Here is an 11,905-nt window from a genome sequence, read left to right on the forward strand (position 1 = left end):
GATGTTTTTTTAAAATGGTAACTTGAAAGAAAATGGAGGAACAACTGAAACTCTCAAACAAAAAAAATTATTTTCAAAAAAGTTGTTTCTTCAACCAACAACTTTCATATGTTCTAAAGTTTTTTCTTGAACAAACAACTTCCAAGGGTAAGGAAGTTGTCTCTTAAAGTAAAAATGATGTAAACTTAAAAGAAAAAAAAGTTCTCTTAATGTTTCTTGAACAAACAACTTCCAAGTATAAGAAAATTGTTTTTTAAAATAACATTTTTAATGAAACATACTATTTATATAACTAATATAATAAATTAGGAAAAGAATACTTTGTATTTCCTAATTTAGTTTCTACTATGTTTTAATTCCAAAAATAATTTTTGATAATTTTTAAAATTATATTTATTTCTAAATTAGCATTTGATTCTAAAAATGATTTTTGAAATATTTTTAATAAGTTTTAAAATTGTGTTTATTTCTAAATTGATATTTGACTCGTAAAAGGGATTTTTGGAATGTTTTAGAATTAGGAAACTCTCCATAATTTTAAAAAAGGTTTTACAAATATAAACAAAGATGTATTTTATTGAAAAGTAATGGATTTTCATGAACCCTAAGAGAGCATAACCATTCATCAAAGCTTGATTATTCAACTCTCAAACATTTAAGATCTTTCTTGAAAATACCTTTTGACTTCAACAAAGGATAAGAATCTCATTGCGAAACTTTAATAAGAGCTTTGAGGGATCCACTAAGGAGGATAGGGAAGTGCTGCATTAGGATGTGGAAAAGGAGTATAAGTGTTGATGGTATAAGATCCTAGGGAGTTGGTATATTTGATCAGGTAAATCCATGTATCATTTTCTTATAATCAGTGGATTATTTGGCGATCGAGATACCACTCATGGTTTTTACATTTGTGTTATCTCTAGGAGACTATGTGGATGTTTTTTCATGAAAAAATCCTTTATGTCTCGTACATCATTTATTTTTTTTTCCACTTATATCAAATGAGAAAGTGAAAAGTAAAATAATTTTGGGCTTAAATTAATAAATACCTATTCACCCCTTTCTAGGTGTATCATAATTTAAATCTATAAACTTTCAATTTATATCCTCATGTTCATGTGTGATCTATTTTATTTGTATTTGCATTAAATTGATTCCTCTCAATAAATAAGTAATCTTAAGGGGCAAACTAAAAATTGGTACTATAGTATTGATTGGGAGAATAATTTAGAGATTGCCTATTTATCTCCTTCTAGATAGTTTCATTATATTAAGACTAGACATTAAATTTCTTTCATATCCTTCTCATACAAAACTCCATAAGTCTTTTGAAATAAGACTTTTTTTTTTATCTGTGAACTTCAATAATCATAAGGTTCTCCACCAAAGATAGGAATCTAGTTTGGAGAATATGCAAACAAGTTGTAATTTGTCAAAGCTATGATGAATGGAGCTGGCGTTGATACCAATTTTATTGGAGATGAATAGAAAAAAATGGATAAAAGTTTTATGACTAGTTTAGAAGGACTATGTCTTACAATTCATTCAAATAGGGCTAAGTACATATCAATAGCAGAAAGTTGAGAGTTGCTATGTGACTTTTGGCTTCTTCACACCCTTGCTTTTCAACAAGATATTTTTACTAATAATATGAGACTCTCTAGACATCAAGATTCCAAGGCATTGAGAATATAAATGAACATTCAAACTAGTTAGAAAAGACCTAGACAAAAAGATACGTACATTTACTCCTGCACTTTGATGAAATAGCTAATTATTTACTAACAAAAATTTCTTCTTTGATGGTTAGAGAGTTTTAGTTGATGCCTACACCTAAGAATGGGGCTTTTGTTCGCAATAAGAAAATCCTAACAAGGTTGATTATATGATATCTAAATATTCATACAGTAAAAAATATTTACTATAGATAACAAATGCACCCATAAATGATTGAGCCCAAGGTTTTTGAATTATAAGGGATAGTTGGACTGGATGTTATACTTCATCACGACAATGTTAAAGCAATCAATTGATCCTTGATACAAACGATTATTCTTCTCCTTCAAGATCATGAGACCATGATGATTATCCATCATTCGAAAAACATGAAAAAAAAAATAAAATCAAATTATAACAATTTTTTTCTATCAACAAACAAAAAATTATTGTGGTGTTGAAATTTCCATTTATGTAGCTAGTAACAAGTTCATGGCTTCAATTCAAAAGAGGCAAAAATTTCTTATACAATTATATCTATATATATATATATATATATAAGAATTCTTTTGAAGTGTTGAGATAACACTTCTAAGAAGCTACTCTTTCTCTCTCTCTCTTCTATTTATAGGATATGTGGAAGAAAACCAATTAGCTAATGTCTGTTGAAATCCAAAAAAGATTCAAAGAAAAAAAAGAGAATAGAAAATCTATAATTCTTTATTATGAATTCTCTTTAAAATAGGTACAATACCATTAGAATTTAAATAGACTTAATAAAAGGAAATAAAGACTAATTTACCCTTATTTCTAAAAAGAAAGAAAATAGTTCTAATATAGTAACTAAATATATAATAACTAAATAAATATATAGTAACTAAAATATAATTCTAATATAGTAATTAAATATATTAATAACTTCTAACATCCCTCCACAAACTCACGATGGAGTTGTAAGAAGCATTAAGAGTTCGCTAACCAAAAACTGAAAACATGGAAGCGGATGTGACTTGGTAAACAACTTCGCAATCATATTGTTGAGAAAATCCCTTAGCAACCAATTGAGCTTTGTATTGTTTAATTGAAATACCAAATACCAAGTATCAGTCTTATGCAAAATAGAAAGTTCCTCAATCATAGCCTATTGCCAAAGAGGATCAAGACCAACTTCTAGGAGTAGCTGTAGGAGGAGGAGAAGTATGAAAATTAAAACCCAAAGTACCAATATCTACATGAAAACCATCTGTATCATGTAAGAAAAGATTAATGCGAACAAATTCATTCTTAGAGACATTATGAGACTTAGTAGGAATAGAAAAAGTATAGGCTCAAAGAAGAAGTAGTAGGAGACATAAAATTAAAACTATTAAGGAAAGAGAGAAGAAGAAGAAGACATAAACAAAACAATAGATCAAGAAAAAGAGATAGAAGAAGACACAAAACCATAGAAAAAGGAGAGACAAAATTTTAATTCATATCCAACAGATAGAGATAAATATAATTTGGATTCATATATAACAAATAGAGACATACAAAATTAAGATTCATATCCAACAAATAGAGATAAATAGGATTTGGATTCATATCCAACAAACAAATAAAGGAAATGCAAAATTAGATTGTGTATATAATCTTTCCAAATGTTCCCAATCTCCCTAACAATTTCATTCAATCTTTAGAAATGTTCCTAGATCTCCTTAGCAGTTTCATACTTCGTCAACTGTATGTCTATTGAATTATCAATAGAGTTGTTGATCCAAGTGATAATTTTTGAATTGCTTACTTCCCAAACATCTAACTATTCTACATATTTTTCATCATTTTTATTTATAGGTTTACGTAGAGTGCCAATAATATAACCCTGCATCCTTTTGCCATTGGGAAATTTTTTCATCAATAACTCCAATACAAATAATTTTTTTTAATCCAATCTCACACTACAAGATTGAAGGGAATCATCTCAACCATGATGAATAAACAAAAAATAACCATCAAATAAAATAAAGAAGATACAAATTGAAGAAAATGAATAAAAAAAATCAAATACCAGGATCAAATAGGAAAAGAATGATGCGATCACCCATTTCGATATCCCATTATCAAACACGAAAAAAAAAAAAATCCATGATCAAACATATACAAAAGCATTGTATGAGATTAAACACTTTTCCATGAGACCACAAATCAAAAGTCACATTAAAGATCAATTTTACTTTGATACCGTGTTGAAATCCAAAAAAGATTCAAAGAAAAAAAGAGAGGATAAAAAATCTATGATTTCTTATTATGAATTCTCTTTAAAATAGGTACAATACCATTAGAATTTAAATAGACCTAATAAATGATGGATTGTGAAACATGAATTAGCATTGTTGTGCTTCGTTCGGGATGTCGAGGGTCAATATGTTTGATAAGCTCACAGGGGTTGACTTAATATTATTTTTATGTGATGATTGACGAGTTTGCCCTTATTATATATTTAATCCTTTTATGTCTAAGGTTTTATTTTTTCTAGAGTGAGCAGTTGCAATTGAGAGGTTTTTCTCAAAAGCTTCATCATTGTAACTATTCTTGTTCCTTTTGATTAGTGGATTGTTGAGTATTAGTACACTTTGTGGACGTACGGATTACATTGATCGCTGAACCATGTTAAAAATCTTGTCTTTTTCTTTATTTTCTACTCATGTGTTTGTGGTTTGGTTAACAATGAAAAGAAATAAAGACTAATTTACCCCTACTTCTAAAAAAAAAGAAAATAGTTCTAATATATATAGTAACTAAATATATATAACTAAATAAATATATAGTAACTAAATATATAATTCTAATATAGTAACTAAATATATTAATAACTTCTAACAATGTCAAGCTCATTGTTGATATTAATCATTCCACAATGGGGTCTAACCAATTCGAAACCTTAAGATTTGTTGGAGTTACAAGGTTGAAAGAATTACACAAATAATAACATAAAGGAAGATAAATAATTGGGAAGAACTAAAAATCCACTATCTTTCATCACTCTTATTCAAATATTACATCATTTGTTATTTGTAGATACTATCACTTAGCAATATAGAAATTTCTAATAATAAAATATAGAAAATTCTAATAATGAAATATAAAAGCTTTCTAGGACTCAATTGCTTAAATATAGAAAGTAAATCAATAACCACTAAAAATGAAATATTCTCTTCAACTTTTAGAAACAAAATCTAATTATAGTTTTTAAAAACTTTCTAATAAATTAACTTTCCAAACATGTGACTTACAGTACACTCATCGGAACTCATGGTGGAGATAAATCATCCCATAATAGAGCCTAGCTATCCTAGGATTTCAGAGCTAGCATAGAAACTAATTTAGAATTATTTTGGCATTGTATATCTAACAATCCATCTTTCAACATGATAGCTCCAATGACTCAAACTCATGACTTTGCTATAATATTAATTATGAGGATCAAGACATTAACTATTTCATTTAAAAATCAATGACCTACTAGACCTCTTTATATGATGCTACATTACATTTATCTTGGTGCTTTAACCATCTTAAGGTTTATAGTAATCATTCTATGATACACTCGTCATCATGGAATATTTTGGTCTCAATTTGAGGCTTATTATTGGGACTTTCGCATGCCTATGCCATGGTCTACCTCATCCTGAGGCTCATAGCCGATCCAGAGCATTATGAGATTTAAAAACTCATCACGGAACATTTCTTAAGCTATCATTTATTGGGAGCGGTGTTATCGCACCCTTAGATTTTCATTTAAGTTAGTGTTTCTAGGTCTAATTGGGTAACAAATTAATTTGCTATATATCTTTTGTTGATCTAGGAATTAATAGTTAGGTTTTTTGCCTTGAGATTGGTTTAATATGGGAACTTAGGATTATCTTTGCTCAAAGGCCCATCCAATTTTTGTCCTCTTTCAGATAATCAAGTTAAAGGCTCCTCAAGGTGAGCTCTCCTTGTTAACTTGCCAGAATAAGATAATTGTATGTATAAATTTTTTTACTGACATTACAGAAATCAAATGCATGCTTATTCCTAAATATGAATAACTTGTCTATATGGTTCATGTGACTCTTGCCTAATTTAAACCCGGGATTCTTCATGGAAAGGAACATCAAAAAGGCCAGCCGGCTGCCTAAAATTCCATAATTTTGTCATTGTAGCCATCCAGGATTCTATAGCATCTTATTATTTATACTTCGTTTCAACCACTTGGCATGTCCAAAGATGTTCTCAAATTGAATGAAATACAGGGAATCTAAACAAATGTGTATGATTAAATTATTCTTCCTACATTATAGTTTGGTACCAAATATAATACTCAGTATAAAATTGAGTAAAACATCCCATACGATCCCATAGCATCTCCATCCCTATCCCTTTATTATTTAATTATCAAACACATGTACATGTTCCAAGGGACAATACTAAATTTGTGATATTTTTTGTTTTCTGTGAACAGCTATATAGAGTCCAGTTGGGAAATGGTGGAAAAAGGAAAGACCAATTCAATCATAAATCGGATTGGCTGAAGAAAGATGATCAATCTTTCATCACTGGGCGGCAACAGTCCCTCTTCCTCTATAAAAGGAGAACCCCCATAATGCATTTTAATCACTGAAGAATTACTCTATTTAACAGTGTAAAGTTTTAGTATTCTTTCAAATGGCTACTAAAATTCTTTTGTTAGGGTTCCTTGCTTTAACATGCTCACTTGCCTCTGCATCTGATAGCAGTCCTCTACAAGATTTCTGTGTGGCAGACCCCAATGGCCCAGGTACTAAAATTTCAGATGCCTATTGCTCTCTAGGATACTCTTGAATTCGTTTGTTAATTACTTTATTTTTGTGGTGTGTGGCAGTGAAAGTGAATGGTTTCGCTTGTAAGAATGTCATGGCTGTTCAAGCCTCCGACTTCTCCTTTGGTGGTCTTCACATAACCGGCAATACAAGCAATCCCGTTGGCTCGAGGGTAACCCCAGTTACAGTAGCCCAAGTAGCGGGACTTAACACTCTTGGCATCTCATTGGCTCGCATAGACTATGCGCCAAAGGGTATCAACCCTCCTCATACTCACCCAAGGGCCAGCGAAATCCTCACTGTCGTGGATGGCAGCCTTGAAGTAGGGTTTGTCACTTCCAACCCTGACAACCGTCTCATTGCAACAGTTCTTCAGAAGGGTGACGTGTTTGTGTTCCCTGTGGGCCTCATTCACTTCCAGCGCAACGTCGGAAAGGGAAGTGCCATTGCCATTGCAGCTCTTAGTAGCCAAAATCCAGGAGTCATAACAATTGCTAATGCATTGTTTGGTTCCAAGCCTGATATCTCCACCGATATTCTCGGCAAGGCTTTCCAAGTTGATAATAGCGTCATTGCTAAACTTCAGGCCAAGTTCTAGGCAATAATTTGCAGAAGAATGATTCCGCCGAGTGTTTCTTAGTACTTGGTACTGTTTATATATTAATATTGTTTTGGGGCTGAAGAAGTGTGCTTCTTGTGTTGTTTTTATTGGTTGCTTCCAAGAGAGGAATCGGTTCTGCAAATTCATTCTGTAATGGACGTTTGTTGTATTTTTGTATTTTGAGCGTTTTCACGCGCTGTTGTGAAATATCGTCTACACCGTCATGCACACGGCTTGTGAGCGTTCCTTTCGATTAATAAGATTCTAGTACTTTTGTCACATCAATTGTTTTAGCATTCTGTCAGCGTGGTCGCTAATTAGCATAGTATTCTTATGGGTTTTTATCAAGGTAGTTGTATTGATGATAAAAATCTTGTACAATACTTAATGTTAATATCTTTAAGACATTTGATATTTGACTTAATAAGATAGTGTATCGATGTTACAAGACTTGAACAATGCGATATGTTATAAATATCCATCAATCATTTCCTTTTCCACAATTGATTTGAATATATGATAGATTTATTTATTTATTTATATTTTTATATATATTTTAATATTTTTTATTTATATGATGACTTTTTAAAAGAAAAAACGAAATTTAACCGTAAGTTTATATGTTTAATTTTGTATAATTTATCCAATATTAAATAATAATTTAAAAAAAACTAAAGTCTTTTATAGAAAATTTTATATTTTTAAAACCAAATTTATTAAATGATATTTAAATGGTAGGTATGGTATTTCTTGATTTGGGCAGGCATAATTTTTAAATTAATTTCATTTTATTATAAGTATATGTACCTATACTAATTAACTACACTGTGTATATTGCAACTACATTATATATGCAATGCCTATTGATATTATTCATAAGAAGACAACCACACATAAGAAATTTATTTAATAAAATATCAAATAAAAATTACTAAAATTTAATGAAAAATAAATGATGATAAATTGGTGCATATGAAGAAAAAAGACCAAAATAAATTTAAAAAAAATGGTTAAATACACTTTACCCCTTAACTTATCATTTGTTTTGCACATTACCCTATTGGGTTTAAAATCGAATAAATTGCCTTCTAAGCTTCTTAAAGACCAACACTATGCTCTTTTTATTGAACGGTGTTAGTTTGATTGGATGGAAATGTCATGTATTGTGCACATAATTTAATAAGCGAGGGTAAGAATGTCATTAAAATACCTAAAGCCCTAAAACCCCTCATCTTCGTTATTCTTCCTTCCAAAGCCCTAAATCCCCCATTCTAAAATTCGACTATTGCAAATTCTTCATAGTTTCATCTCTTTTTTGTTAATGGTGATTGCAATTCTCAGTCCTCAAGATTCTATCAAAGATTATTACCCTCCCAGAAACCTAATTTTTTCCTCTATGGAAACGCCGCTGACACCCTAACCCGAACCTTGAGCACTCCTCACAAAATATAAAGCACTAGAAGGTTTTTGATTGAAGTTTTGATTTAAAGATGGATTGCGAAAGCAAAAGAGAGTTTTGATTTGAATTGAAGTTTTGTTACTTTGATTTGATATTTCTCCTTATTTTTTTATGGGGGAAAATGAATTTTGATGCATTGGTTAGACTTTAATTTTACAAATAATCGTAGATGTGCTTATTATGTAGGAAGTTTTCTCTTTTGTTTGGTTTTCTAGAATGTGGGAGAGAAAGGGAAAGAAAATGGTCTAGGAAAGAAGCATTTTTTTTTTCTTCCCTAAATTGAGTGTTTTTAAACTCCATTTGGTGTTGGGAAAGAGATGAAAAAGAGAAAAGAAAAAGAAAAAGGAAAATGCTATAAGTAGTGTCACTTGATTTTTTGGTGCAACCAAACAGAAGTTGTGGACTTTCATTTTGTGTATTTATTTTTTAGTTATAGTTGTTGAGCACATGATTTAGAATTGGCGATTAACAAAAGAGAGAATCCAATTGAGGAAATCTGGATGATATGGTGTGTAGAAAACTAAAACAGTATTTTAGGGCTTGGGGATTTAGGGTTCTTTGAGAAAGAAAAATGAAGAAGATGTTTTAGGATTTCATATTTCAAATGACAATTTTACCCTCGTTTATTAAGTCATGTGCATAGCACATGACATTTCCATCCAATTAAACTAATACTGTCCAACAAAAAAGGCATAGTGCTAATGCTTAAGAAACTTGGAGGGCAATTTGTTCAATTTTAAACTTAAGGGGGCGATGTGTATGATAGATTGAGTGGGTAAAGTGTATTGAACCCATTAAAAAAATATGAATATTGAATTAATTTTGTGAAGGATTCAATTTATTTCTTTATTTTTTAATTTTATTGAAATCTTGATATATGATTAGCACTTAAAGACAAGTGTTATTTATTTTGGTAAACGTCTAGTGCTAAAGTAACTGAATTGGTAAATAACCAATCCATAAAATGGACTTTATAATGGACTTTGTGTTGGGCTACGGACAGACATTTTACCAAAGGTTTTTATCGCATCAATCCACCTTTGTGTGATTCTTGTTGAAGCATATTCTCGGGAGGTGGGTTTAAAGCAAACGATTCCAAAGAGGGCTTCCCATTCATTAGATAGAGAACATATCTATCTATCTCATATATATAAAAGTGGTAAATGAAATGGTAAGTTACCAACTGGTGCTCACTGACAGGTACGAATGTATTATGCAAACAGACGAAAGTGCAACAGGCAGTAGAAATATGACAAACTTCTATGAAATTAATTAACAACCACGAAAATGACTGCCGCTGTAATCTGCGGATCTTATTTGTTTTATCCTCTTGAAAGTACAAATCAGAAATACACGAAAAATAACAGGCTAAATTGCTATCGAGCATAAACATAGCACTCCTTCAAAAACACTCCATTGAATCACTCCTCTTCAACCAATTGATTGTTTAAAACTTGCTCTGAATTTGATATATTATATTCTGATCAATTTGGAAAGCCTTGGACAGAATATCAGCTGAGATGTCAGGTTTGGAGCCAAACACTGCATTAGCAATTGTAATGACGCCTGGATTTTGGCTACTAAGAGCTGCGATGGCAATGGCATTTCCCTGTCCAACATTGCGCTGAAAGTGGATTAAATTCACTGGAAACACAAACACGTCTCCCTTCTGAAGAACTTTTGTGATGAGAAGATTATCTGGGTTAGATGTCACAAACCCCACTTCAAGGCTGCCATCCAAAACAGTGAGGATTTCACTGGCCCTTGGATGAGTATGGGGAGGGTTGATACCCTTTGGCGCATAGTCTATGCGAGCCATTGAGATGCCAACAGTGTTAAGGCCTGGTAATTGGGCTACTGTAACTGGGGTCACCCTCGAACCAACTGGGTTTGAAGTATTGCCCATCAAGTGAAGTCCCGCAAAGAAGAAATCATTAGCTTGAACGATCTTCGCATCCTTACAAGCCAAACCATTCACTTTCACTGCACAAAGAACAGAAACATGCTATTAATATGATAAACTCAAAAGCTAGTTGGGATATGAAATTTTAGTACCTTGAGCATTGGGGTCTGCCACACAGAAATCTTGAAGAGGACTATGATCAGAAGCTAAGGCAAGTGAGCATGTTAAAGTAAGGAGTCCCAGCAAAACAATTTTAGTACCCATTTGAAATCAATATTTCTGAGCTAAAAGATAGCCAACAATGTGAAAACTAGAAGCAGAAAAGATGCTAGCTATGTGTTTTGATATTTGAGATGCATGCTAAGCAATTCTCCTTTTTATAGAGACAGAGCTGCCGCCCATCAATATTCCATATATAGTGCCAAAAAAGCTGGCGCTCTTAGCATCAAATTATAGAGTTGAATTGGTCTTTTGTGTTCCTTTTGCTTTTGGACTCTCTTCAGTTGTGATTTATCAACCAGGGGGCTGCACGTTGAACAGGTATAATGCTGTTTTTCCACAGAAAATGGAGAATTATCAAAACCACCCTTTCCATATAAACATAATACAGATGGATATGGTCAAATGGTAGGCTCATATTATTTTGGTATTAAATTATTGATCGTATTTGTTTATGTTATTTTTATGTTTTTCCCAGTTTGAGAACATTCTCAAACAAAATGATAGGACAAAATATCAAAGGAATATGATATAAGGGTGGAATAAGGAAACTGTGTGAATGCGGGGATTTCAGGTGGCCGGCTATCCTCTTGGCTGTTCTTTATCAAAAGAACTCAAGAAGATATATAGTTATGTAGGAATCTCAAATTCCAGTAGTCTTTCCCCTTTTGGTAAATACACAATAGTTTAATGGGTGTTTGATAAACCAACTTAATAACTTAAATTGACTTAATAACTTAATTTAAATCATTAAGTAAATTAAGCATATTTGATAAAGTGACTTAATGGTATAATTTAAAGTAAAAAATAATTATAAATAATAAGTAAAAATGATTAACTTATTTTTAAGTCCACATATTCATTTTACATTTTTATCTCCATTTTCCATAATTACCTTCATAATCTCTGTTGTTACTTCACGACTTTTATTGTTAGTCAACCTCATTTGTCCTAATTATAATTTATGAAGATAAATATGTTAATTTGATAATTTAGAATAAATTTTAAGTTAATCTTATCAAATAACTTTAATATTTAAAATAAGAATTAAGTAATAAATTTTAAGTCGATAATTTAAATATAATTTAACTTGAAGTTAACTTAAGTCATTAAATAATAAGTATTAAGTTTTACCAAACACTCCTTTAAAAAATTTCTATTCTTAATTCACCAATATATTGCTGCTG

General features: G+C 31.1%; 2 protein-coding genes across 2 annotated transcripts; one reads left to right on the plus strand and one right to left on the minus strand.

Annotated features, from left to right (window-relative positions):
- The first annotated feature begins 6,259 nt into the window (after positions 1 to 6,259).
- Positions 6,260 to 7,416, plus strand: LOC117924103 (putative germin-like protein 2-1). Its single transcript, XM_034842662.1, has 2 exons — positions 6,260 to 6,514; positions 6,599 to 7,416. Exons 1-2 carry the CDS (start codon positions 6,403 to 6,405, stop codon positions 7,132 to 7,134), a joined length of 648 nt encoding a protein of 215 aa, XP_034698553.1. The 5' UTR covers positions 6,260 to 6,402; the 3' UTR covers positions 7,135 to 7,416.
- A 2,437-nt stretch (positions 7,417 to 9,853) lies between these two features.
- On the minus strand, positions 9,854 to 10,763 carry LOC117924300 (putative germin-like protein 2-2). Its single transcript, XM_034842902.1, has 2 exons — positions 10,652 to 10,763; positions 9,854 to 10,579 (listed from the first exon to the last, which is right to left on the minus strand). Exons 1-2 carry the CDS (start codon positions 10,761 to 10,763, stop codon positions 10,044 to 10,046), a joined length of 648 nt encoding a protein of 215 aa, XP_034698793.1. The 3' UTR covers positions 9,854 to 10,043.
- Positions 10,764 to 11,905: the final 1,142 nt, after the last annotated feature.

The sequence above is a fragment of the Vitis riparia genome, chromosome 10 (genome assembly GCF_004353265.1).
Source record: "Vitis riparia cultivar Riparia Gloire de Montpellier isolate 1030 chromosome 10, EGFV_Vit.rip_1.0, whole genome shotgun sequence".
NCBI lineage: Eukaryota > Viridiplantae > Streptophyta > Magnoliopsida > Vitales > Vitaceae > Vitis > Vitis riparia.